Source organism: Zosterops lateralis, assembly GCF_965231275.1.
Source record: "Zosterops lateralis genome assembly, chromosome: 24".
NCBI classification, from domain to species: Eukaryota; Metazoa; Chordata; class Aves; order Passeriformes; family Zosteropidae; genus Zosterops; species Zosterops lateralis.
The window spans coordinates 7044043-7071753 of record NC_139784.1 but is presented as its reverse complement, the minus strand read 5'-3'; the positions used below and the strand labels follow the sequence as shown (position 1 = coordinate 7071753).

The 27711-nt window shown below is 46.3% G+C and overlaps 2 protein-coding genes across 3 annotated transcripts; one reads left to right on the top strand and one right to left on the bottom strand.

Annotated features, from left to right (window-relative positions):
- Positions 1-1130: 1130 nt before the first annotated feature.
- Positions 1131-16857, bottom strand: DDX42 (DEAD-box helicase 42). The gene is made up of 18 exons (XM_083877474.1): positions 16799-16857; positions 14723-14959; positions 13876-14026; positions 13245-13306; positions 12198-12234; positions 10936-11085; positions 10602-10706; positions 9930-10049; positions 9332-9508; positions 8739-8867; positions 8422-8521; positions 8177-8224; positions 7611-7708; positions 6476-6752; positions 5935-6161; positions 4634-4744; positions 4008-4109; positions 1131-3528 (listed from the first exon to the last, which is right to left on the bottom strand). Exons 2-18 carry the CDS (start codon positions 14941-14943, stop codon positions 2449-2451), a joined length of 3195 nt encoding a protein of 1064 aa, XP_083733600.1. The 5' UTR covers positions 14944-14959; positions 16799-16857; the 3' UTR covers positions 1131-2448.
- A 55-nt stretch (positions 16858-16912) lies between these two features.
- CCDC47 (coiled-coil domain containing 47) lies at positions 16913-27563 on the top strand. Of its 2 annotated transcripts, none has more exons than XM_083877382.1 (13): positions 16913-17017; positions 19375-19640; positions 19763-19870; positions 20714-20888; positions 21060-21181; positions 21730-21795; positions 22564-22665; positions 23511-23621; positions 23914-23999; positions 24655-24713; positions 25220-25329; positions 25490-25657; positions 25926-27563. In XM_083877382.1, exons 2-13 carry the CDS (start codon positions 19380-19382, stop codon positions 26004-26006), a joined length of 1449 nt encoding a protein of 482 aa, XP_083733508.1. In that variant the 5' UTR covers positions 16913-17017; positions 19375-19379; the 3' UTR covers positions 26007-27563. The 2 variants fall into 2 exon arrangements, with proteins under 2 accessions (XP_083733508.1, XP_083733509.1); XM_083877383.1 differs by lacking the exon at positions 16913-17017 and adding an exon at positions 17155-17227.
- The last annotated feature ends 148 nt before the right edge of the window (positions 27564-27711 follow it).

Genomic DNA, 27711 nt, shown 5'->3' with positions numbered 1-27711 from the left:
ATGCTCAAGACAGTGACAGGGACCAGGTAAATAATTATGTGCATTCCCAGATCTTCCAGTGAAAAGCTGTGGTGCAAAGCAAACCACAGGGAACGGGAGGGACCATGTCAGGGAAGGGCTCCAGGACTGACATTTTTAAAATCATCTCTTGGGAGGACTTTTTCTCTTTGGAAGACACCAGCACAGCTGCCACTCCAGGGCCAGGTCCCCTCTCAGGGCAGTTGGAATGCTGCTCACACTGCTCCCCTTGTTCCCAGGGATGGGCCCAGCCCTGCCCCAGACCTCTCATGGCCCTGCAAACTGACATTTGTGACTCCCTGTCACTGATCAATATTGAATCACTCTCTTCCCAAGAGGCTCCTGGTGGATGGGAGAGGGGTGAGGAATTTCAATAATCCTACGAGGAGCAGAGGGAAGTGTTAATGGGAAGGGAGAAGCCCCAGCACCTGCCTCACATGGGGTCAGTCCTCAGTGGCAGAGATGGGACCTGGCAGGGGAGGGAGCAGATGGCAGCTCAGACTGTGGGGCTATTTTTACATTTTGTTTTGAAACTCCAGTCTTTAATTGCAGGGATGAACCTTCAGGGTGGGAAGGGGAACACGAGAGCTGGTAAAGCCCTGCCAGTCTGCCCTGAAACAGCCTTGTCTTCACACTGAACGTGCAGAGCTCAAACCAGGGCAACGATTCCTGCCCAGACTGTGGGGAGGAATTCTGGAAACTCTTTTAAAAAACTCCAGCAGATTAGAGCCGGTGCTTGAGGGGGCCAAATAATCCCTTTGTATCTGAACTGTAGCCAGTTCAGGTGTCAGATCTTGGGACTGTTGCTGAATTCTCTTTCCAGGTCTCCCCCTGACCCCACAAAAAGCTGGGATGAGTCACAGGTCCTGGGCTGTATCCTTCCCTCTTACAAAGCTGAGGAAAATCTATTTCCCAGGACGCTTTGAAGCTAAAACAGGGTTTGTGAAACGTTTTGGGGTGAAAGATACTAAAAAAAACCACAGGAAGTATTTTATCAACTAAAATCCACAACTTCTGGTGAGAGAGGCACAGTCAGATCTCCAGTCAGTCAGTTCTCCATTCGCACATCAGGCAGCCGAAGGAAGTGGAGAATAAAAAGCACATGCTGCATATTTTTGTACCAGTAATAAAACATTTACTAGAGCAAGCAGAAAGTAAATGCACAGCTGATAAAGAAAACATCACAATGTCACAAAACCCTGACAGCTTCTGGTACATCTTCCAGTGGAAACGGGCCAGCAGTGGGTGCTGACACGCCCCAACTGAAAAGTTCTTCCCTGCCTTGTGGCAAAAAAACCAAAAAAAAAAGTTAAAAAACGGGAATACACACAAGAAGTTAAAAATGGGCAAGCAAGATTTTACAGATTTACTACATGTGTCCAAAACAGGGCCAGATTTTGTTTCTTTTTGTTAATTGTTTTCTGGGCTCTCCCTAAAGGCTTCTGAACAAAAGATCCCTGAATTTCTGAATCTTCCTCCTTTAGCCACATCTCCTGGGGGCTCCAGCTTCTGATTGTTGTGGTATCTCCACCTTGTTTTCCCTTTTTTGCTTTTAATTTGAAGAAAGCACTCAACCCTCTCAGAACAGAGGGTGCATAGGCACAGCAGAGACACAGGTTTGCTATGCAGGCTTCCACCAGAATGAGGGAGATTAGAAAACAGGAGGTTCTTTGAAAGAAAAAAAAAATATCTGGGCAATGGGATTGGAATTAAAATACTGACCACAAACAAGCCAGGGAGCCCAACCTACACTACAAGTGAATTTGTGGTTTGCTGGGATTGGGAAGGATCCCTTGAACAGCTCCACAAATACACACACACAAAAAACAAAACAAAACAAAAAAAACCTCCAACTTGCTCTGCTCCACCTTCAGCAAAGCAAATTGACACATTCTTAGTTGATGAGGAGAGAGGTAAGGGGTAACCTGGAGGCCAAATTATTTGGGGAGAATATGTGAAAAGGAGATGGGGGAAGAACTCACCATACTGACCAAACTGCTGCAAGATTAATGTCTAACAGGCAGGTCCTGAGCATCTCTAGGTGGACTGGACTGGTTTGTAAATGTGAACGCTGGTTAAGAAAAGACTAATTTATACTTCTATGGACAACAGTTTCTTAACGTTCCAAGGATGTGGAACAGCTTCTTTTTGTCAAGAAGATCCGTTTAAATCCAGCAGAGTCACTTGAGCACTGAATGTTTCAAAGCAGAACCCAGGGAGCTTTATCAAAATGATTTCTTTCACTAAGTGTTGTGTGCATTTCGTTCGGGTGAATCTGTCCGCAGATGAACTTGCAGGGGGGGGGTTTCTCACCGTTTCCTTCTCCTGCCCCAGCTGCTCAACAACCAGTTACCAAAAACCCCAAGAAATCCTCTGGAAAAAAAAAGACAACGCTACCTGCAGAGATTCCCGGCTGAGAACCCCCAGCTTTTAACTGTCCCACCGGCTCTTCTTCCTTTTTGGGGGCTCTGGGACAGCGAAACCATCTGTCTTGTTGTCTCGGCTGTTGGCCTCCTTCCTGTTCTCCCCGTTCCTGCTCTCGCTGCTGTTCCTGCTGTCCCCGTTGTTGTTGCGGTTGGCGCCGCCCGGCGCGTCGGTGAAGTGCCGGCCCTCGCCGTGGCGATGGATGTCGCCGCCGTGGCGATGGACGTCGCCGCCGTGCCGGGAGGGGTCTCCGTGCCGGCCGCCGCCGTCGCCGTGGCGCTGGGCGTCGTTGTAGCGCTGGGGCTGGGAGTCGTTGTTGTAGCGTTGGGCGTCGCTGTAACGCTGGGGTTGGGTATCGCTGTAACGCTGGGGTGGAGCGTCGTTGTAACGCTGGGGTGGAGCATCATTATAACGCTGCGCATCGTTGTAACGCTGGGGTTGGTTATCACTGAAACGCTGGGGCTGAGCATCGTTGTAACGCTGCGTTTCACTGTAACGCTGGGGTTGGGCATCGCTGTAACGCTGGGGCGGGTTATCGCTATAACGCTGTGGCTGAGCATCGTTGTATCGCTGGGGCTGAGCATCATTGAAACGCTGGTTATCGCTGTAACGCTGGGGTTGGGCATCGCTGTAACGCTGGGCCTGGGTATCACTGTAACGCTGGGGCTGGTTGTCACTATAACGCTGGGCCTGGGTATCACTATAACGCTGGGCATCGTTGTAGCGACCACCACCCTCCCCTCGCCCCCCGCCCTCCCCGCGCCCCCCGCCCTCCCCGCGCCGCGGAGTCTCGCCGTGCCGACTGTTCCTGTTCTCGCTGTACCGTTCTCTGCCAGCGCCGCTCTCCCCCCGGCTGTTGTTGGCGCTGTTGAAGGCCGGGACGCTGCTCAGGGTGCCCGGGCTGGTGAAGCCGGGCGCGCCCTTGGCCGCGATGGGGCTCTCGGGGCTGGGGCTGCTCTGCTGAGCTGAACTCGTGGGGACAGAGTTGAGGCTCCCGGCGCTGGTCCAGCCGCTGGCGCCCGCGGCAGAGCTCCCGGTCTTTTGGTTGTTTAAACTGGCGGCGACAAAGTGACTCTTGTACTGGGACTGCAGGAAAGGGAGAGACAAAAGAGAGCAGGTTTGGCTCTGGGCTGTGTTCATGAGCCCACCCTGGATTTTGGGAAAAAAGTTCCCAGAAAAAGTCAGTCCTGGAGTGATTACATTCCTGCTGTGGTTATGGACACACAGTAACAGGCACACACCAAGCAGGGGAATTCCTGTATTGTGGGGTTAATTTTTACACTGAAGAGAAAGAGTTTCTGTTTCCCCTTTTGACTGATTGCAATTACACCACTGCTGGGAAAGAACCTCAAGAGAATCACGCCCGGGTGCAGAATCCAGAAAGGAAAAAGGGCAAATAGGCAGGAGAAAACAAAATTTGGCAAATCTGTGCAAACGTGCCTGCACCTAATTCCACCACCTGGGACTGCTCCAAGTGATGCAGCCACAACCACCACCCTCAACCTCTCTGAAATAACAGGTGCTGCATTTTCAGGGGAGAAAAGGAGTCCAAGCATGGAACCAACCTGGAAAGCTGCTTTCATTGCTGTCAGCCTGTCCCCCATGGCCCCCGTGGATGGCTTGTAGGCCTCGTAGTTGCTCATCACACTGTTGTTGTTTCCACGGTCCTGTGCAAAAAAAAAACCCACAAAGGGCAGCTGCAGAGGTTTATCCCACACAGACACACTCAATTCAAGCACTGCCCACATCTATCCTGTCCCTGCTCGCAGGAAATGCATCCGCTAAGAATGACAGAATTCTGGAGAGCCCTGAGCAGTGGAACAGGTTTGCTCCATTTCTTTTCTGCCAAGAATCGGCCTGGAAATGGCTTTTGTAATTTATTTATTGGTAATTTATTTTTAGTAATTTATTAGTGTTTATTTTACAGTGACAGTCTATTTTATGAGGAATCTTCAAACCTTCTGGTTCACTCTAGCTCTAAAAAAAATAAAAAATCAGCTCTTGACAAGAGAAGACCAGCACAGGAGACTTTTACTTACATGATATATAATCCTAACTCTGAAAGATACTGAGCTATGAGAACTTTTAAAGCAGATATTTATAATCCAGTACCAAGATTTTTGCAAATTAAAGAGTAACCAACACTAAGTGAAAAGAATGTGTGAACAACCTTTTCAGCATCTCCACTTACAGTATTTTCTGAGCCCAGCCCGGGGCGCTCACGGTATCCCAGGCCACCTCCACCAATGTTCAGCTTCTTGCCCTTCCCTCCTTTAAAACGGGATTTCCGGAACCAGGGGTTCTGTAACAGGAGGAAAAATGTTTCTCAACAGAGGGAATAAAAAGTTTCTAAAGGCATGTAATGAGGCTGAGAAAAAAAGGATACCAGGCATTTAGAAAGAAACACATAAATATTGTTTTCCATTCAACCACACAGCTGCTCTAGGCAGTTGTGTCGTGTGGGTCTGATGCTTCAGGTTACAAATGATTTCTAATTTTACACCTTCAACTCTCATTCAGGTTAAGGTTTTGGGGGTTTGCATTCTAATAAACCCGGGAATAAGCACAATTTCCAATGCCATCACTTGGGAGCTCTGCTCTTGCTCATACTTTGGTTTCACTGATTTATCCCAGTGCTTGGCTGAGGAGAAATGAGGGTCTGTCAGCAAAACTTTCTGTACCAGGCAGTGGCCAGGGAATGTCAGCCCAAGCAGACCTGCTGTCTCCAGGTGTCTGAACAACAGTTGGCTGCACCTCTTCTTATGCCCTACAGTCTCTCCAAATGTGAACAAGTCACTTGGCTCCTACACGCTCCTCTCAAGGCAGCCAGGGGAGCTTTGCTTCACTAATTCTGTCCCTTCTGAAAATGCTGTCTGTGTCAGAAAAAGTATTTACTTTTGGCAGCTGCTGTCCAAGCTGCTTGCTAATGTATCCACAGGCCTCCTAACCTGAATCTGGGAGTTGCCAAAGAGCCTGTGGTGTCTCTCAGCTGTACAGGCAGCAGAAGACAAGAAATTAAAGGGTTGATAAGTTCAGTGGCACAAGCACAACTGCTGCAGCTGTCTGTCATACCTATAGAGCAAACCTGCCAGAGAGCAGTGCCAGGCAGGTGGAACGATCAGGCAACAGCCCTTTCACAGAGGTAATGTCCCTGTAATTGTTTTCTAGTTTAGTTTTCAGCTAAGCTGCATCTCCCAGGTGCCTGCTATAAATCTGACTGTAATGAGACACTGGAATGCTCTGCTGGCACCAGCAGATTACAGCTCCTGATTTCCTAGGCAGTGCCTGGCCCCAAAATAGATCACATACTGTGTTCCAAAATCTTCATGGATTCTTTCAAAGGCCATTGAAAACACCAGGAAATCTACTTTAAACCAGGACAGACCCCAAAAGGTCACTGCTAACACATGCTGGAGTCAGCATTGTGAGCCGGCCGATTTTGTGCCGAATCTGAAGCGAAACCTCCCCATCTCAAATTTGTCTGGTTCATACCTGCATTGCCAAATCCAGCAGCTCTTTGGAGACGTGCTGGTTGGCCCCCTCCAGGTTCCTGACGAGGTCCCCAGCGAAGTTGCTGTCCTTGGGGGTCAGCAGGGTGTAGGCCACCCCCTTCTCCCCCGCGCGGCCGGTGCGGCCGATCCGGTGCGTGTGCGTGTCGATGTCCCGAGCCACGTCGTAGTTGATGACAGTCTTGATGGAAGGGATATCCAACCCTCGAGCTGCAAGAAAGAGCAACGTGGTGGGAAGTGTCATTGTCCCCAATTAACTCAAAGCAGTTCCTCTGGTGACAGGGTATGGCCCTGCTCTGGTCCTGTGGGGAAAAGGAATGTCAGCTGATGGATGAACAGCAACCACTTCCTTCAGGCACAGCTTTTCTGGTGCCTTCCAGCTCAGGATATTCCATGGTTCTGAAAAGCACCTGGAACAGTGTCCTGCAGGTGCAGAAGCCAACCTGGTTGCCTTCCACTGAAACACGTTTGCCTTTCTGCTGATACCCACAGCTTGTCTGAGCTCTTTCCAGAAGGTCACCTACCTGCCACGTCCGTGGCTACCAGGATGGGGATCCCCTTCTTCTTAAATTCCGAGATGACTTTATTCCTCTCGCTCTGGTCCATGTCCCCGTGAAGCAGCCCCAGGTTATGATCCTCTTGTTTGAGGTTATTGGCCAGTTCCTCTGCGTTGGCTTTCTTGGTGACAAAGAGCAGGACGCTCCCGGAGGACGTGAATTCCACCAGGCGCCGCGTCAGCCAGTTCCACTTGCTGGGCCCAGAGGGGAAAATCTCCACAATCTGAGTGACATCCTCGTTTGCCTAAGGAGACAAATGTCCTGAGTGTCAGGAAAGTGGGAGGAATAGAGAGACTTCCCAAACATTCTGCATCACAAGTGATCCAGTGCACTACCAGCAAGTTTCTCCGAAAGATTTAGTTTTTACATGTTTTAGTATTGTTTCAAGGATGATGTTCCCACTACACGGAAATAGTTTAGATCAATGAGTAGAGGCCCTGGGATGGAGCTGGGAAAGGTGGTGCTTTTCTTAAGCAAAATCAAGGAAAAAATTTCCCAGAAAGAAGGGGCTTCAGGCAGTCTCTTTTGTTATAAAGAGACCTGATGCAAAAACCAAAAAACATAGATAACTGATTAAAAGAAGGATGTTCTGAAGGCATCTTGTGAAATTTCTCAACAGTCTCAATATATTATTAGCAAAGTTTCTTCCCAGCAAGTTTCTATCTGCCCACTTCATCAGCTTCCCCACAGATCCCAGCCTGCTGACAGTTCAGCTGTCCCTGTCAAGCAAGCCCAGCATCAACATTCCCATGTAAACCACAGGACAGAGATTTTAAATTTCAAATTCTTCACTGCAGAAGTTGCAATGGCTTTGTTTATGCTTTTAAGAAAAAACTAAAAGATACAACCATTGCTTCAGCCTAATAACAAAACAAAAAAAACCCCACTGCATTGATGAAACCTCCCAACACTACAGGAATATTTGTTGGTGGAAAGGTCAGTAAGATAAAAATAGAAACCCACAAACCTTTCTATTTTTGCCGAGCACAAATTATTTAAAACTAACTATAAACGACGATCTTTGCAGTTTAACTTAAATTTCAGAGAACAGAAAGAGAACAATCCCTTGCTCTGTGTTTTCCCACAAGTATCCTGGAATTACCTCTCCAATGTCTCCCTGCACAACCCGAATTGGGTCGATCAGAATATCCCGGGCCAACTTCTCGATCTTCTTACGGAACGTGGCACTGAACAACAGGGCTGGAAGAGAAACAGCCTTCAAACCCCTTGAAGCAGAAACTTCCTTTCAGAACTGTGAAAACACTGCACAGATGTTGTGGAGGAGGATCCGGATTCCTGAGTGTCAGTGAACTGAAGCTGAGGTTTTATGGGTTCTGATGGAAATTACCAACCGCTGTTAGAATACCACAAAGTGGAAACACATTTTGTGACATCTGAAATATTGATAATACGGGGCACTGCTGTGAACTTTCTCTCGTGGCAGCTCAGAACACTGAATTTCAAGGCATATGAACATGAATGCAGCTAATCATCTTTGGTGTGAGCGCGGTCAGTGCAGGGATTACAGAGAGATGAACTGAATGCCCATGTGTCACAACAGCCCACGCTGAGAATAACACCAGTGGACTTTGGCACAAGTCTCCTGGTGTGGCTGCTGTGTCCAGAACTGGAAACCCAAGCTCTGCTCCAGACTCACTGTTTACTCACTCTGTCTGTCGGGACGTACGTGGCTTGCGATTGATCTGACCTGATACTCTGCAAAGGAGAAGAAATGCTCTGATCAACCCTGTGCGCTCATTAGTTAAAAAAAATTAAGTCAAAATGCAGCCTCATTGCTTTATTTAACATATAACCACAGAAAGAATGAGTGCTTCTCCCTCACTATTTAATTTTACAGACCCCCTAAGCTGGGACTGGGCTTCCCAAAGGGGTGACTTTGGTTCAATACCTACCAAACCCCATATCAAACATTCTGTCAGCTTCATCAAACACGAGGTAAGTGACTCTCTGCAGGTTTGTGGCTTTCTTTTTCACGTGATCAATCAAACGACCCTAGTAAGAAAATAAAACACCTTTAAAAACATGTTAATATATACAACCACCTAGCTGCTCTTCATCCTGACTTACCAGAGACTTACAACAGAAAACATCTCAAGGCTTCAGTCTAGAGTTAAGCGTCAATATTCACGTCATAGGAACGGACACTTAAAACATTTTTCAAGCTCGAGAAGGGTGCAAAGCCCTGTTTTTGGTGCACACAGGTACTTACTGGAGTGCAGACCACGATCTCTGCCCCCTCCTGCAGGGCCTTGGCCTGTTCCCACATGCTCCCTCCTCCGTACACGGCCACCGAGCGCAGGTTGTAGGCCTTGCCAAAGCGCTTGCACTCCGAGTGGATCTGAGGATGTGACACACAAACACAGCACAGCTCCCATCAGACAACACACACACCCTGGAAATGCAGCTCCTGAAATGCAGTCTTAGCAACTAAGTTAATGAAATTATTCCCAAACTCCTCAGGGGTGAACACTTGGATGTGTCTGGATCATTTCCAGTAACTTGAGAAACGTATTTAGGCATCCAACAATAATTTAACCTGCAGGCTCTATCCTTTGGTCACATTGCATCTACAGCATCTCATTACCTAAAAATAATATAGGAGCACTGTGCAAAAATTTAAAATTTTAGGTTTGTCATGTCAAGAAAACAATGGTAGGAAAGAGCTGTGAGCTGGAGTCGGGCTGCTCATGCACGAAGTAGTTTTTCCAAATACTTTCCTGAGGTTCTGTGACAATTTTTGCCAAGAATTTTGCCTTTTTCTCCCAGCAGCCTGGCTGGGACATACAGGAATGCTGCACCCACCTGCTGGCAGAGCTCCCTGGTCGGGCAGACAATCACTGCAATGGGACCATCCCCAGGCTCCAGCTCCTTCTGGTCCATGATGTGGATCAGCATTGGCCAGATGAAGGCAGCTGTTTTCCCACTTCCAGTCTTGGCTATGCCAATCATGTCTCTGCCACTTAGTGCCACTGGAACACCCTAAAAACAAGGAGATTCTAAGCCCACGTTATGTCCATCATAGCACATCCTTGTGCTAGACAGCACAGGAAAAATCAGGTAATGAGGAAAGCCCACGACAAAAAAACCTGAACTTCTCATACATTTCTCTAGGAAACAGACATCACTTGAATGTTTTTCATTCTCAAAAAAAAAAAAAAAAAAAAAAAAAAAAAAAAAAAAAAAAAACCAATGAAAAAGGAATATGGATATACTTACAGTGGTCATTTAACAAGACAAAAAGTGGGTAAACTTAAATTTAAAAAATATCAAAGCTATTTTTCTAGAAAAACCCACTCTGTAGGCAACCAGAATTGCATTTGTCACATCCTCACATGGATGATGGAGCTTTGCATGTGTTCTTTTCATTCTCTTTACAAGTTTGAGAAACAAAAACACTCACCTGACATTGTATTGGAGTGGGTTGGGTATACTCAGATTTCCTAATCTGATGCATAAGTTGCTCATCAAACCCAAAATGAGCAAAACTACTGCCAGGCCTTGGAGGAGCAGCCCCGGAGACCTTGGAAAGAGAAAAAGATCTTTGTTCATGAACAGTGGGAGAAAAACAAAGAGAAATCTGTAAAAAAACCCCAACAACTAAAGGGTCTCTCTGCCTCTGAAAAATAACTTTACTTTTTGAGTGGACATTAAATTTAACTGGGTGCAAATCCCAGATGTGTTGTGTAAATGAGACTTTCAGGTATAAAAAATTAATTATCTGTCAACCAACACGAGCTATTAAACATCGTTTTTACCTCCTTGTATGTTCCACCCCAAATAATTCCCTTCACAGAAAGTCACCCCACTAACATGTCACAAATGGCAAAGAATTAACTTCTGCATCTATTTCCAGTTTTTAACTCCTAGCTCTGGAGGTCTTTAGCCCAAGCAGCATTGCTCACTGCCCACTTCCACAAATCCATAGGAGACTTCCAAGAAATCAGTGCAGATGTCTGAGAGGCTTAGATCCAACAGATGGAGTTCCCAGTGAAAATCTCCATTAAAACTAAGACAGTCCAGAAATGAAAGGGAGTTTTTTTAGCTGCTGGAGGGCAGCTCTTGACCAGCTCACCCGGAGGTTCAGCTTGTGCCGTAACTCCACCACTTGCTGCGGGGTCAGGCTGGTGATCTCCTCGTGCTCATCATAGAAATTCTTCTCAAACGGTGGGTATTCGATCTGCAATGTAATTAATTAATTACTCGGTTAGTCCAGAACTCAAAATTCCTTTTTTTCCCTGAAATTCTTAATTGTCTGCCAGAACATTTGCTGAAATGAAGCCATTTCAAGGACCTTCAATATGACTTATCTAAGAAAGCAGGGAAATATCCCAGGGGGCTCCTCAGCTCTTTCTGGAATGCCTCAAACTGAACAGAACAGAACAGAACAGAACAGAACTCCCTCCTACCTCTGAATGGTCAATGGGTGGAAGAGGATCAATGATTTTTTTGGACGGTGCGATTGGGTTCCCATCACTGTCATACTCCAGGTTATCCTCCTCCTCCTCCTGCACCACGCCGGCAGTGGGGTTCTCAGCCATGTACCGAAAATAGGCTTCCTGCAGGGAAACAGATCAGCAAACTCACACACGATGGCGGGCAGAAGTGCCACTGCTTGCTGAAGGGATGTGCTAAGTCTTTGATGAAGGATGTGCTAAGTGGCTGCTTGTTTTCATACCCACCACTGAGGAAAAAGGTAACTATTGGTTCACTAAAACAGATTCTTCTAATAAACACCAACAGATACAGCCTGAAGGACAATAAGTACAAAGGAAGAAAACAACTCCAGTGTCAGCTACACCACCAAATGCTCCTAAAAAACAAACTCCTCTTGTGTCTGCTTAATAACTCCTTCTACCAAGTCTTGTTATGTTTAACAACAGAAAGATCTGTTCCTGTTTCCACATGAATAAAGCACAAAACACTGTACATTTCTAACCAGAAAACACATTGTTACTAAGTATATGATATTGATTTTTTAAAAACACACTATGCCAAAGATAGTTTCTTTACTTCCCCTAACTAGACTTTAGGAAATGAAAATATATCTATTTTTTCACTGAGAGAGTCACCAACAAAAGTGAAAGAAAGTATTTCAGAACAGTCCTTTGAGACCAGCCTGAGTTCAGACACTGTCACCCTGCCTTGTGCCACCCTCACAGCTCACAAAGGTGTCTGTGTCTCTCAGACTCTCACTGGCACACCAGTGGTGAGACTTTCTCATGGAGAAAACACCAGTCTCCCTTGACTTGAAGCAAATATTTAAGATCAGATTTGTAAAGCGAGGCTCAATTACAAATACACATAAATACTCCTGTGGCTTTTGCATTTTCCTGGGCAATTGTCCCTCAGGCACAGAGCCATGCACACAATACATTGAACAACAGTCCCCTCACCACACTGGACTGAACAACCTCTACAGGAAGCTGAAGTTCAAACTGATTGAAAAATATTTTTCTTCATTGAATACAATTGTCTAATATTCTTTCTTAAAACACCTAGAAGGGTAGAGACAGCAGGGTAACCACTACAGCTTCCTGCTGAATTGTCTGGATACTGTGCATGATGCTGGAATTTTGTTTGTGCTCAGTAGTTACGTGTTTGGAGAGGGAAAGTTAAAAAAAATACAAAACAACGAAAAAGAAGATAGAAAGACTGCATAGGAACTCACTTGGTCATCTTCCTCTTCAATGTCATCTCGAATACCCCTGGAAAAACAAGCGGAGAAAAAACTTCCCTGCAAGTGTTCCACAGACTCAGCTCAATAGTTTCACCTGATCAGTGCTGAGCTCCAGATTTCGCAGAAGACACAACACTATCAACTCGGCAACATTTATATTCCCAACCCATGGAGTTTTCATATCTGGTGCCAACCACAGCAGTGACCCTGCAAAGACTTCTCTTTACTTCTAGTACTGAGACTGAAAGATTAGGATTCCATCTTCCCAGCAGAAGCCACATCAAAGATCATCCTGGTCTAAGCTCTCGATGCTACAGGAGTCCCATAACTGAAGAGGAATATGAGCCAGGAAGTGCAAATCCAGTTCAGACCTTCCCCAGGTGGTGATTTGGATCCGGTGTTCTGTGTCAGGACCATGTATAATCTGATCAACCCCATGCAATGTAATTTCTACCGATGTATCTGACATTTCTATCAAGAATCAACACCATAATTATTTTCTTTGGTCAAAACAAATAGATAAGCTGCATGAATTTAAACTGTTTTAAACTCCAAATTGTCGTGTGCTACCTAACCCATAAGGTTTAATGTCTAAAAACCCAGTCCAAGTTTAGAGGAGTCTCCAGTACTCCAGGTACAGCAGCACTGAGTCATCTTGCTCACATAAAGCAAGATTTTAATTTTAAACTAAACCATTCTGAGCTCTCCAAGGGTGTGGGAAGCAGAAAAACTATCCAGGCTGATCTGGAAAGTGGCAGGAGTACAACGTGCTGCCCCCATTTCTGTGGCCTAGAAAGGCTCCTGGCGTGGGCTAACTCTCAGTGTTTTTTGTCACGGCCTGCTGCCACAAATTCTTCCCTATTTTCCCATTTTTACAGCACAAATCGTTACCCACAAGATGTCATGCACAGGTTAATGATGTTTATTAGGTATATACTACACTGTCTGATGAAAAACCATCATCAACAAAATGCACTGGAATTCTCTGAGCACCACACAAGACACAGGCAGGGATGGGAGTGATAAAGAGGAACTTACTTAACGTTCTTTTTTTCTTTGTCTTTATCTTCGAGTCTCTTCATGTCTCGAGCAGCTTGATCCTAGCAGGTCATAAAATTGTCACAGGTTAAAAAGATCAAGATGGTAAAACATGGAAGGGAAAAATGTTCCTGAGTAATAGACCATTATATCACAGAGACAACACTTCCTGGACTCGATTTTCTCTTGTTCTATATCTGATTATGCTTAATAAATTCTCCTTTGAATTTATATACTACTCTAAGCTTGTGATAGCGTTATTGAAAAAATAAATTCCCCCTGTTCCTCCTGAATCCAACTAATACAGAACTGTATTAGAAACAGTTCTAAGAACTAAGAAACAGCTAATCATAAATACAAACAATTTCCATTTAGGTAGTGAAAAACGCACAGAATTTTAGTTTGATATTCAGAGACAAGCAGAGCTCTGTGTTGTGTTGTTCTGACATCCTCAAACCAGTTAAATAATTACTGTCATACCCATTTTTGAGGTCTAACTAACACCATCCTGCACAAACCCCAAAGTTAAGTGACGTTTTGACTGCCAAAGCCCTGAGCGACATTTGCTGGCCCTGAGTGCACACAGGTACAGCCACAGCAATGGATGAACATCCCCTGAGCTGGCTCTTGCCTCCACTTCAGCCATGAATGCCTCCAGGGGATCATCATCGCTGTCAGAGTCGGCAGATTTGGAGTGGAACTGCTGCCGGGTGGGGGAATTCTCTGCGGGGATGTAGGGCAATTCCACATTGCTGGAATCCTCCTCCTCATCCTCAAAGTACCTGAAAAAAAAAAAATGAACAACAGCACAGTCAGCACGTGGTTCACAGCACTGGGCTGTCATTCTGGTTGAGTCAAGGTACCCATGTGGACTACAGAAGTCAGGATGGGCACAAGAGAAGATGCTGAGATTTGTTTATTTACTGTTTATTGTTTTGGGTTTTTTTACTGTTTTTTGTTATATACTGTTTATATATTTGTTTTTATATTTGTTTCTTTATTTGTTTATTCATGTTAAAAGTTCAAAGTGATGGCAGGGCAAATAGATATCATAAAACTGAGTCTCTCTTTATCTTTCTTGTAGGCTCCCTTCAGGTACTGGAAGGCCACAATTAGGTCAGCCCCAAACTTCTCCAGGCTGAACAACCCCAACTTTCTCAGCCTTTTTTTTACATATTTATGCAGCCAAGAAAACTCTTAGAAAAGAACTGTGGAGATCAATGTTTTCCTGTGCAAAAGACACCCAAATTTATCCTGCTTGGCTCCAACTCTGAGAACACCACAGAGTGAATAAAATATGTTCTCAAGAGGGGAAACCTGGAGGAGGAAACCTTCTGCAGGCTACTATAGTATCTCACAGTCTTCCGAGTATATCATGATCTATTTATTTATATAAACATCACAGATACTCCCCCAGCCTCAGAAACAGAAAACCACTAAAACCCAGAGCTACAAACACAAGAAGCAGCTGCACTTACGCGTTCTCCTCATCGAAATTGGCTCTCTTGGAGCCAATCTTGTAGAAGGAAGGCAGCTGGGGCGGCCCCGCCTTGGCGAAGGCGGCCGAGGAGCCGGCGGAGCCGAAGGCGCTGTGGGACTGCTGGGACAGCTTGGGCTCCTCCTTCTTGCCAGGGGTGATGGCAAAGCCCCCAAAGCCAAAGCCTCTCTTGGTGCCAGGCCCGCCTTTATTCCAATTCATGATGCCCCCAGTGAACCTGGTAAAAGGAGGAAAGATAAATTAATGCCCTTTGTGCTTATAGGGAATTGTCGTGATTTTATTTTTTTTGTTGTTAGTTGCTCAGTTCAGTGACACAGGGACTTGTGGAACTCTTGAGTGACAAGAGTTTAATCTGTTTCCCAGAAATGATGGGGCCCTGCTCTTCTGTCAGTGTGAACATACCCACAATTCTTCCAAAGAAGAATAAAACCAAAGTGTCTCCCAGAACAGGTCGTGTCCTTCAAGGATTACTCAAACACCTTTAAGGTGTCGCCTGTCCTGTTTGCAATCTAAGACAAACAAACCCAAGGCCAGAACTTTGAACACCAGGAGAAACAAGAGAGGAAGAGGCAGCTCAGTGCATGTTTTGCATGTCCACACTGTCCCATCTCTAAGTGTTTCATGGCTTGTCAATGCCTCACTCCTGCAACCCAGAAACCTCCAGAGAAATGGGCCAAGAGCAGCACAAGGCTCTGAGTGAGCCCGGGCACATCTCTGCCAAAAGCTCCCTTTGCCTCTCAAGACAGCACCTTCATGATCTCTCTATATTATACATAAACATATTTATGTGCTCTCCAATCTCTGTCTTTCAAACAATATTTTAAACGCTCCACGCAACAATGTCTGCCCAGAACTTGATTTTCTAAGGTGAAGACTGAACTGATACATTAATGTGTTTACAGTTTCCGTTCTTGAGTCATTTAATTATCTCCACGGTCAAAGCAAATCATCCCTGTAAGGCAGGAAAGGGAGCAGGACACCCACTGCTCTCCAATGCATTAAAATTAACTGTCCAAAGGCTTATTAAACAAATCCTCACACTGAGAATCTTCAACGAGATCAGAACTCACTGGGAAAAAAAAAACAAAACCTCCAAAACGATCTGAAGGCAAAGAGTGCAGCAGGTCCCTGTGCTGAACATTTACCAGCTTGGGGCTTGCTCAATAAACTCCAGAGCAAAGCTCAGTAGCAGATTTTGGGGGATTTTCTGCTGTTCTGCTCTCCACGGCAGCAGCTGACCAGGGAGTCCTGTTTTCCCTCCTGTCCTGACACTCTGTAGCTTTTACCCCCGCGGATCTGTGGCACTGGGACATCAAAATGTAAAATAAAGGGGTGAGAGGTGGAACCGCATTTCTGCCGTGACAGCACACCACTGGGAATCTCTGAAAATCGCTAAGTTTTCAATCTGTTAAGTTAAAATCTTCCTCACTGTACTTATCCACCTTTCCCCCCTCTTCTGCCACCTCAAAAAACAGGGAGGAGGTCTTTTTATCGTGATACAGACGCAAAAACACAAACCACGGTCAGTTCGCCCACTGGCCAGCAGCGAGCGAACACCGAGAGGCTCCCACAGGACTCAGGGACCGCAGGAAAACTCCCGAGGCTTCTCTGCCCCGTGGCCGCCGCTCCACGGGCGGAACTGGCGGGGCACGGCCCTGCCCAAGGCGCCCCAGATCCCCGGGCACGGCCGAGATCCGCTCCCGTTCCGGGAGGGAAGGGCGGAGGGACCCCCGCCCGCCCGCCGGGATCGCCCTCCCCGGGCACTGCAGGGACCAGGGCCGGGGAGGGGACAGACAGAAGGCACGGGCAAGCGCTGTCCCGGCACTCCGGGCCCGGCGCGGGGCCCTTCCCGCCCGCGGAACCGCCGTGCGGGGCGGGCCCTTTGTGCGGGGCAGGCCCCGGCTGCCCGCGCCCGCTCCAGGCCGCGGCTACGGCGGGTCCCGCCCGCCAGAGGCCCCGCGGGCCGGCAGGGGAAGATCCACCACCGTGCCCAGCTCGGTCCGACCCCTCAGTCTCCCCTCAGGCCCCTCAGTCTCCCCTCGCCCCCCTCACTCACCCTCGGCCCCGCCGCCGCCGCCGCCACTTCCCCGGTTACCGGGGCGGGGGGTGGAGACGCCACGCACGACGTGCCCACGCTCCGTGCGTCATGCGTCACCGACGGCCGCGCGCTCTTCCCCGCGCATGCGCAGCGCCCGCGGGTGAAGCCGCGGGGAGTGAGGGCGGCGGGACCGGGCAAAGGCGGGAGCGGGAAAACCGGGAGAGAAACCCAGAAACGGTAACGGCACCGGCGGCCCCGGGGCTGCGCTGCTTCCCGGGCAGTTCCTGGTTGGTTCTGGGGTGGTTCTGGTGCCGCAGGGCTGGGTTTGCCCTCTCTCCCCGCCTACGCGTGTGTCCCGCACATGCGGCGGGGCCCGGCCTGCGCAGGCTCCGGTACGGCGGGCGCGGAGCGGAGCGGAGTGAGGGCGGGGGCCGGGCCCTGACTCAGGTAACGCTGTCCTGGACCGGGGACACTCCGCTCCCACCTCCTCAGGCGGCCGGGCCGGGCTCAGCTGCCTCCGGGAGCTCGGTACCGGGAGGGGAGCTCGGTACCGGCGGGGCCCGGGAGGGGGAGCTCGGTACTGGCAGGGCCCGGGAGCGGAGCTCGGTACCAGGAGGGACAGCTCGTTACCGGGAGGGCACCGGGGGTGCGCGGCCTGTGCTGTGCCCGGCGGGGCCGGGGGTGTGAGAGGAGCCGCGCCCGGGGCCGAAGGATCGTTGATTTTATCTCATTAACCTTGACTCGTGTACCGGGAAGGAGCCGGGGCTGCCCCCAGAGCGGCGGGACAGCGAACACCGGGGGTGGTGTCCCCGTTTGGGGTGAGGGCCCGACCTGCCGGGGACGGGCGTTTCTCCAAAATCTGCCCCCGAGCTCGGCGCCAGGCTCGGGGTGTAATGAACCAGCCCCAGGCACAGGGAGCAGCAGCAGCAGCAGAGTTTGCCTTTGGATTGTCGGGAGTTTCTCTTGCAGTGGGGTCTGTGCCGGTGTGGAGATGGGAGAATGAATCGTTTCCTCTTGCGAGGCAAACTCGGTGCCGTGTGGGTCCTGCAGGGCCTGCCCCAGGATTTTCTGCTCCCTGGAGTTTGTGCTTGGAACCCGTTCTGGCAGATTGGTGACCTGAGGGGCTGCTCCAGCTCTCACCCACCTCTGGTTTATCTGTACCCTTCGAACTGGCTGCAGAAGTTTGTTTTGCACGGAGCTGTTTGGAATTGGATCTTCTGGAGGTGGATGTGTTCAAACAGTCTTGGAATTCTTGCTGTGAATTGTTAGAGTTTGGTCGAGCAGGTGGCTCTCTTGTCCTGTCGTTTTTAACAGAGTACAAATTTTTGTCCTGTTGAAATAGTATTTTGGGTGTTTTTTTCCTGCTTAAATTCATGTAAAATTGTGAGATTCCCACACAACGTTTGTTCCAAGGTCCTGGGCTTGGCCTTGCTGAACTTTCCATCCTGGTTAAGGCTCTGTGACCACATTCTGTGCTTTTTTTTTGCTGGAGCGAGGAGTTTTTGACAAAAGGTGTTTATTTCAGTCGTCCTTGTCATTCGCAGCAGTGGGTTCCCTGCTTGAGGCACTCGGAGGAACGCCGGTCAAATTTAGAAACCAATCATTTCTATTCTGAGTTTGTGAGGGAACACTCTGATGAACATTCAGGTTTCCACTGGGATCTGGTTGCGGGAGGGAGGAAAACGAGCCTGATGCAGCTGATCCTCCGGGCCTGGTTGTGAGGTGCAGCTGGGGGGTTGTTGCTGCCCTTTTTTGGACCTTGGAGAAGGTGCCCCAACCTGGAGGGGAGGCTGGGGCTGCTTTGGGCTCAAGCAGAGGAGACAGAAGTTGAGGGGAAAACAAGATGAGCTGACAAACTCTGCAAGGTTCTGGTCGATGTGGGGAGAGCTTTGGGCTCGTGAGCCCCAGTTCACTCCTTTGTTCTGGGGAGCAATGCAATATCTGTTTGGTGTTTTTGTTTTTTTTTTTTTGTTTGTTTGTTTTGGGGTGTGGTTTGGGTTTTTTGGGGGTTCTTTTTGGGTTTTTTTGGCACAGCTTCCAGCAAAAGGCCTTTGTCTCTCTGCAGAAATCATGATGGGGGGGACACTGTGGGACTGAGCTCTGAGTGCGCAGCCCAGAAAAATCACAGATGAGCACTTTGGGATTAGCAGAGGCTGTTTAAAATGAACCAAACGCATTTTAAGATTTACTGCTGCTCTTACACATTCAGTGCTCTGACTGTGCCTCGTTCCTAGTTAACAACAACACAATTTTGGTCTTGGAAATGAGCTGCTGGCAGAGCTGGCTGGGAGGTGCTGTTGGAGTTTTGTAGCAGAACTTCCCTGCTTTCCATCCCAGCTCATTGGAACAATGTGGCCAAATGTGAATTTGCTGCTGCCACAAGCAACAGAGGCCAGAACCTCTCCTCCAGAGTTATTTTGTTCTTGTACCAGTGGTCACTTTCTTTACAGAAAAAAAATCAGACAGGGGTTTGTTTCTCTCTCTGGTCTGGCTCGTAGTGTTTTCAAATTGTGTGTTGGGGGTTACTGGGGGTGTGATGTTACAGAATTGACCAGGACTTTTTGCAATGACTGATGTAATTTTTTTTTTCCCAGTGAAAATGAAGAATTTATATATTTTTATCATCGTCCTGTTCATCCCGTGGAGCTTTTCTTTGGCAAAGTATGATGAATTTGAGGATGGAGATGACATTATGGAATATGATGATAATGACTTTGCTGAGTTTGAAGACGTCAGTGAAGATACAGTCACAGAGTCTCCTCAGAGGGTCATCACTACAGAAGATGATGAAGAAGAAGCCACTGTAGAGCTTGAAGGTCAGGATGAAAATCAGGAAGACTTTGATGATGCAGACACACAGGTAAAGCTTTGCCTCCTTGCTCAATGTGTTTCCTAACAGGGTCTCTGCACCTTTCTTTCTCTTTCTGGATTTTACTTGCTGGGCTCTGGATTTTCATGCTGTTTGTGATTTTTGTCCTTTAGGAAGGTGACACCGAGAGTGAACCATACGATGATGAGGAGTTTGAAGGGTATGAAGAGAAACCAGATGCATCTCACAGCAAAAATAAAGACCCCATAACAATAGTTAATGTAGGTATAACCGTTGATCCAGTTTCTCTTTGGAGTTTCATCACTTGTTTCCTTAAGACACTATGCCAAGAATGTCACTGGGGTAGTAAGCAATGAACACAGTGTGCTTTTAACTTCTCTGTTGATTAAATGTCAGATTAGAACTTGTCAACTGTTGGGTTTTTGAGCCAATTTCTCTGCCCGACCTGCATCACCTTTTTGCCTCCCAAAACAGTCTTTCACAGAACGATCAGGTGCTCAAGCTCTGCGTTTTTATTACCCCTGAGATCTCTTTTTAGGTATTACAGCTGACCTTGGCAGTGAAAATAAAGGTTTGGGTACTTTTATGACTCAAAGGTGGTACAGTGATAGCAGAATGACCAATTAGCCCCTGAGGTGGAAGGTCAGGAAGATTTCCCTGCTGCCCCATGGAGTCTGTGCCTCTTGCTGGCATCCTGAGAATGTTCCTGGGCCTTGGGTGTTACTTTGGATCTGCAGAGAAGTTCCAGGATGATCAGATAATGCTGTGATGGGTGGGGTATCCAGCCCCAAAGCTCAGTGAACTGAACTGCTGGGCTGTTTACTCTGAGGGATGTGTGCTAGCCCAGGCTCACTTGGAAGTGACTGCTCTTTTTGCATTAAGCAGGTATTTTGGGAATGCTGTTATCAGTTGTTTCCTGTATGATTACTGTGCCCCAGTGAGCCAAGTGCATTATGTAGGCTTAGCTCTCTCCTGTTGCCTTTGTGGACTTTATTGCTGTGTTGGGGATGGAACTTCTCCACTACTCTGTGTTCCCCAAATTTTTGTGTGTATAAAATCCACGTGTTCAATATTTAAATCACAGTTTCTGTTCCCTTACACAGGTCCCTGCTCACCTTCAAAACAGCTGGGAGAGTTACTACATGGAGATCCTGATGGTGACAGGTCTCCTGGCTTACATCATGAACTACATCATTGGGAAAAACAAAAACAACCGCCTGGCTCATGCTTGGTTCAACACCCACAGGGAGCTGCTGGAAAGTAACTTTGCTCTTGTTGGTGAGTTCCATAATGACAAGGTTTCAATTTTAGCATTTGAATAAAGCTGGGTTTAGGCTGGCTTTTAGGCTGTAGAGAATCCTTCTCTGAACTGTAAGCCTTCTGCTGAACTACGGTGTCTCAGTTTGTGAGTTTAGATTGCAATTCTCTTTCACTGTTGTTTTTCCTCAGGGGATGATGGCACTAATAAAGAAGCTACAAGCACTGGGAAACTAAACCAAGAAAATGAACACATCTATAACTTGTGGTGCTCTGGGAGGGTGTGCTGTGAAGGAATGCTCATCCAGTTAAAGGTAAGAGTGAGGGAGGTTGTGGTGCTGTTTACGTGTCACCAGTTGTCAGGTTCTAGAGGCTTTTCCATTCCTGTGTGAGCAACATGGAACCCCAGCCTGGCGTTAGTGCTCACATTCAGACACAGAGTTCTGAGTACACACACATGAGGGAAAACTGGAGCTCTGGACAGACCTACATTCTGCCCCTTAAAGTTTGCACCAAAGAGCAGGTGCTTGCAGGAAGAGCACAGAAACCAGAGGTGTAGTGTGAACAGAGGTAACTGTAGGCCAAAGAGCCCATTTGCCACTTAGAGGGATAAATGGACCAGCAGGAATTCCAAGGAAGTACAGCAAAGACAAATAAAGCCCTGCACCTGGGATAGAACAGTCCCACAGTTCATCTCCTGATTTGAGGAAACAACGCCCTGGGAAACTCCTCCAGTGCAGAAAGTGGGCCTGCTTTTGAGCTGTCTTGGTCACACGGGGAAAATTCAGGCTGGATATTAGGAAGGAGATTTTTACTGTTGTCTCTTCAGCTGTTTTCTGTGCTTGCCACCTTGTGTTTTTAGTTTCTGAAGAGGCAGGACCTGCTGAACGTCCTGGCGCGGATGATGCGGCCGGCGTCGGACCAAGTGGTGGGTACCCAGCCCTCGGATTAGCTCTGATAAACTGTTCATTCCTTCACTTCTGCCCTGCTGCTTTTGATTGTTCCAGGTGATCTCTGTAGTGTTCCACATCTTCCAGTTCAGTAACTGTTGAAACAACCTCAAAGAGTTTGTATTTCTTTTCTCGCCTGTGAAATGCAAACTGCTGATGACTGGAAGTTGCTTTATCTGTGGATTTCATTGTTGGAGTGGTTTTGTGAGCAGGTCTGTCATGATTCAAGATGTCATCTTGATAAAAAGTGGTTTTACAATCTGAAATGCTTAGTGATTGTTCATCTGTCTGTTCAGTCTGCCTGAACAGGGCTGCTTAAACCCATATGTTGGTCTGGATATTATATGGATTTATATGGTCTGGATATTATATTCTTAATTACTTTTTGCCTTCCCTCTTGCTCTTAGAGAACATAAGTGCCAAGAGAGGTTAAATTTGGAAGAACAGTGACAGTGTGCACCGTGAATATTTTTCCCATGCATCTATAATTGTATTTACTTATATAAAAATATTTAATTGCAAATTATTTTTACATCTCTTCTAGTCACTGTCATTGCAGCACAATACTGAATGCTGTGCTCAGTCTAATTAAAAAGCTTCCTTCCTTTAAGACACACTGAAAAAGCTTTAAATCAACCACCTTTTTCCTTGCTGTGTCTGTCCTTGCTAGTCCTTATTCTTAGGAATCAAAATATCAGGCAAACATTGAAATCTCTGACCAGGGCTAACAACATTCCGTTTCACAGCAAATAAAAGTGACAATGAATGATGAAGATATGGACACGTATGTGTTTGCTGTCGGAACCAGAAAAGCACTGGTGAGACTCCAGAAAGAGATGCAGGACCTGGTATGTACATGCACATTGATTAAATAATAGGGTGTAAGAATCTAATCTGCATATTCATTGTTTCCTTGGGAACAGCTGAAAACCTGTGACCAACCTGTTGGAATTTATGAGGAAAAGACATTTCCATCTACAGATAAAAGTCTGATGGAATCAAACATCAGAAGTGCTCCCCCCTGTCAGACCTGCAGGGAAAGGGGCAGTGGAAAAGCAGATTACACTTTTCTTTTGGTGTGGAGTTGGTTTAAGAGAGGCTGCAGAATTTTGTCAGCACACACGAGTGTCACTTCACGTCATTTAATCTGCACAAAAGACATCTTCAAGGACTGAAAAGTAAACTTAATTAGTGATATGTGGTGTGGAAAATTTAGGCTTAGGTCATCTGTTTTTACATGATCTGAAATTAAAACTTCCCATATGTTCAAGCCGTGAAAAGAACTGCAGAGCTTGCAAAGAATCCAGTGATAACAAGCAAAGCTTTGCAAATCTTTTCTCTCAAGTAACAGCATGAAGTGTGGTTGGTGGGATGCCAGCTTTGTTCTGTTATCAAACAATGCAAGCAAAATTCCTTAATCCACTTTGGACACTCCAGTATATATTTATTAGAATTGTTTTATCTTCTTCCTTAATGTGCTGAGTCTGGAGGAGAATACTAGCTTAAAGACTGTTGATGCTGTGTGCTTTACTTTGTTTGAAATGTCCCCAGGCAGGATGAGTGAATGAATGTATTTTTTATTGTTTCTTTTCAGGTACTTTTAGAAGTCCCACTCTTCCAGGACAGTTCAGTCTGATAAGATACTTACAGGCTTGTGTTTATTTTTTCTTTTGCGTTGCTCTCTTTGAAACAGAGTGAGTTCTGCAGTGATAAACCTAAGTCTGGTGCAAAATATGGGCTTCCAGATTCACTGGCCATCTTGTCAGAGATGGGAGAGGTCACGGAGGGAATGATGGATGCTAAGGTAAACTTGAATGAATTAATACAAATGCTCCTCGGTAATCCTGGCATTTACAACTTGCATGTTCTAAAAAAGTTAAAAGGAAAAGTTGAAGCGGAAAGTTCACATCTTTATCAGTGTCACTGTGGCAAGCTGGGTACAGCAATTTCTTTAGTGATATATAGAACCACAGAACTGTTTTGGTTGGTTAAAAATCATCCAGTTCCAGCCCTTTGCCATGGGCAGGGAACCCGTGGTGTGGGCGGGCTGCAGCTGGATTGGTGTTGGTAAAAACTAACCCCCGTTTCTCTTTCAGATGATCCATTTCCTCACACACTACGCTGACAAGATCGACTCTGTCCAATTCTCGGACCAGTTCTCCGGTCCAAAACTTATGCAAGAGTAGGTATAAAGGCTGAGCTCTGCTCAGGCTGATCCTCAGCTGTGCCTCAGCAACACACAGGCAGCAGCTCTGCTGTTTTCCTGAGCCTCCTAGTCCAGAGGTGCTTTCAGGGGCTGCTTCACAATTGCCACGTGGTGGGTGATGTGTCTTACCTGAATGACCACGTAGGTTTTTGCAAGGGTCTGTTATGCTCACAGATGTAAAAATAAATTAACGTAAAGGAATATATTTTGATTTAATTATAAGACAGTTGAAGTGTATACTTTCTACTAAAATTGTGGAGGATCTGTGAAATGTAGGCCTGAGATCTTCATATTAAAATACCATGGGATTTTGGGCAGTGAATACTTAAACTCTTGAGAAAGTAATTTGTTCTCTTAAAATATTTAGAGATCTTTAGTGGTATAAACAACAAGGGGGTGTGTGAAGCTGAATGTAATTCAAAATATACAGGCCCTCTTAGTGCTCCCATGCCCTCTTGGCAGTCAGAGGGGCTGGTGCTGAATGTTTTCACACTCGTGCCTTTTCTCTGCAGGCTTTTGGGTAAAACACTTCAGGAATCCCATTAGTTTGAAACTTAACTTTTTAAGTTACAGCTAGGGTTGTATTTGTATTTTTCTTCACTCCTACTAAACACTTGTTTCTTTCCTTCAGGGAGGGCCAGCTCACAAAACTGCCCGAAACTAAAAAGACACTTTTGTTTACATTTAATGGTAAGGGAACTGTTGTCTGTGTGTGTCTGGGGCTTTATTTGTGGAAATGACACGCTCACGATCTGTCACCTGTGGGAGATAATGTGTGATGAGTGATTTCAGTGCATGTAGCAGGGTCATTGATTGATAAACAGAAGGCAGCAATACACTGGGGACTGAGCAGCATACTGTCATGATAACAGGACACTCAGTGTTGCTGCTATTGGCCTCAGCTCACACTCCTCTCTCTTGGGGTGGTTTTTAAACCACAAACCTTGCTGTTTGAACTTGCACAGGCTCAGTTGGTTTACCCTGATTTGAAATAAAAGTGGCCTGTTGGGAGAATTCTAGAAAAGAATAGATCTTGAAATCTCTTCAAAATTCAAGCCCATAGCTCCAAATGAAGCTTCCTGAAGAGCAGGATAAGAGCATCTTTATTTCAAGAACAGTGTTAGCCATAGGAGTATCACAGCAAGCAGACAAGTGCTGCCAGTCTGTGTGAATGAACAAGGAACTCTTTATTTCAGTGCCTGGTTCAGGCAACACTTCCCCAAAGGACATGGAGTCTTTGCTGCCTCTGATGAGCATGGTTATCTACTCCATTGACAAAGCAAAGAAGTTCCGGCTGAACAGAGAAGTGAGTAGTGTCTGGTTATGTCTTCTGAGCATCCTGTGAAATTGGAACCATTACCACTGGATCCTCTGGATCCTTATGTTTCTTGTGTGACCCATAGAGATCCCGCCTCCTGCTCGTGGGGAGATCAGTACAAACCTCCTTTGCTTTTGTCTGTGCAAAGGGCAAACAAAAGGCTGACAAGAACAGGGCTCGGGTGGAGGAGAATTTCCTCAAGCTGACCCACGTGCAGAGGCAGGAGGCGGCGCAGTCGCGGCGCGAGGAGAAGAAACGGGCGGAGAAGGAGCGGATCATGAACGAAGAGGACCCCGAGAAGCAGCGTCGCCTGGAGGTGAGGGGATGCTCACTCACGTTGCTACAGGCTGCTGGCAGATCCCTCCTAGGAGGGGTAGTGTAGTAGCAGTGGCAGCTTTGATTTCTCTTTGCTGGAGGGCAGACAACTGTCAGGGTATTTGCTGCTCCTTTCTGAAACACAGGAAGGCTCCCAGTGAGGTGTGAACGCAGTGCTGGAGGGTTTTGTTTTTGGTTCTGAAATGATCTGCTTGTTCCTCGAGGAGGAGGTGACCTGTGTTTATTGAGATCCCTGTCCTTGCCTGCAGGAAGCTGCTCTGCGGCGGGAGCAGAAGAAGCTGGAGAAGAAGCAGATGAAGATGAAGCAAATCAAAGTGAAAGCCATGTGACTGTGTTGTGAGAAGTGCCACCTGTGGAATTGTAATTCACGGGGTACAAACACCTACATAACTCCATAATCCTCTGATTCCTTGAACACTAGTAACCATTAAGAGAAAAGTTCTTGCATTGGTGTTACTTATTTAAGTATTACAGCAAAATGTGTGGAGAGCTTTGTCTCAGCAGTTCTGTTCCAGGTGGTACAAAAGTTTTTGCTACTTGTCTGTTTAAAAAAAAAAAAACAACAAAATTGCAATATTCTTGAATGCTTTTTGTCATTTGTTCTTTAAAAACAGAAGATTGTAAACCTGTCCATGTGTGCTGGTAACATATTCATGCTTTGGTTTTAAACTTTGGTTTTAGTTATTGTGAGAGAAAGGGGAAAAACTTAGGGGGAGGAAAACTGCACAATAAACATTTACTGTGCATTTATTTGCATCAAGGCACAACACTTAGAGCCTTCCATACACAGTATGGATTCTTCAGGGATTTAAGCCCAGTAGAATAGAAGTTCTAATAGAAGTAGAAGATTTTTTTTTTCTCTTCTTTTTTTTTTTTTTTTTTTTTTTTTTTTTTTTTTTTTTTTTTTTTTTTTTACAAAGGCCTGAAGCAGTATTAGGTCACCTGTGGGCATGATTGGCTTATGTGTAAAACACAAAGATGGTTTAAACCAATGGAATACATGGACAGTTCCCTACTTGTGTGTTTGGATGCTGCAAATTTAACACAGTGTGGAATCTGTGAATGTCAGCACAGTGTTCCTTCAGGTGTGAGTGCATGGTGAGTTAGCAATTCAACCAGCTTTCCTTCAATATTTTTAACTGTTCAAGTTTTGCCTCAACCCCTTCTCTCCTGATCTCAGCAGCTGCTGCCCAGTTCACTTCAGCCAGGAACCAGATCTAGTGGAGTACCTGCAATTCCCAGTCTCCCCAAGGCAGTGAAAACCTTTCAGAGGATATTTGTCCTCCTCATCTGGTCAGTGATCACTTCAGGCTTTTGGATCTAAATGGGAAGAATGAAGTGAATGCCCCGTGCAAGCACTTCGCTGGGAGAGCTCTGCATTTTATAAATGCTTCCTGTCCAGAAGGCATTTTATTGTTGCTTGTAACAGACTTTTAACAGTTTTGTGGGGAAACGGTGTCCTGCATTTTCTTGTTCAATATTCATGGAAACTTGGTTCTGAGGCAATAAGAATTAGCTGCTGTTGAAACAGCAATTGCTTAAACTCCTTGTTCCAGCATGGGATATTTCACCCTGATTGAAATGCAAATGTCTGTAACCTGATACATGCAAATACATTAATTTTATAATGGTTGGTAAAATTATTTAAAACCAAAACTAATGTAGATTATGTGAAATTTTAGCACTATTTAGCTTTAAAGATTAATATGTTATTGTTTCACAGAGTTCTTTGAAAGGAAATACTAGTTTGTGCTCTTTTGAGTTAAGTGAAAGGCTTTCCTGAAGTCCCATCCAGTTGTGGGCCACGGCAGCTAATTTTGTAATACAAACATTCAAATGAACAATCTTAATGAAGAGTAAAATATAATTGAAACACTCCTGCTTTACTTGGCTTGTCTCAGTGTTCCTTTTATTCAGGAGAATCTCTCCAAGCCTCCTTTGTCCTGGGTGAGTTTTGGTGAAGGTTTTTATCAGCAGCAGGAGCCGGTGCTGCCTGTGCTGGGGGAAAGAACAGGGTGTGTCTGCCCCTGGTGC

What these genes read in the sequence shown, in the direction of transcription:
- DDX42 (XM_083877474.1), bottom strand. Translation starts at nt 14,943, where the DNA reads ATGAATTGGAATAAAGGCGGGCCTGGCACCAAGAGAGGCTTTGGCTTT. An exon ending in GGCACAAGCTGAACCTCCGG is followed by an intron (nt 10,050 to 10,601) that starts GTGAGCTGGTCA and finishes TCTCTTTCCAAG; the next exon opens with GTCTCCGGGGCTGCTCCTCC. An exon ending in TGCTGGATTTGGCAATGCAG is followed by an intron (nt 4,745 to 5,934) that starts GTATGAACCAGA and finishes CTCCTGTTACAG; the next exon opens with AACCCCTGGTTCCGGAAATC.
- CCDC47 (XM_083877382.1), top strand. Translation starts at nt 19,380, where the DNA reads ATGAAGAATTTATATATTTTTATCATCGTCCTGTTCATCCCGTGGAGC. An exon ending in TTGATGATGCAGACACACAG is followed by an intron (nt 19,641 to 19,762) that starts GTAAAGCTTTGC and finishes TTTGTCCTTTAG; the next exon opens with GAAGGTGACACCGAGAGTGA. An exon ending in GGCCGGCGTCGGACCAAGTG is followed by an intron (nt 21,796 to 22,563) that starts GTGGGTACCCAG and finishes TCCGTTTCACAG; the next exon opens with CAAATAAAAGTGACAATGAA.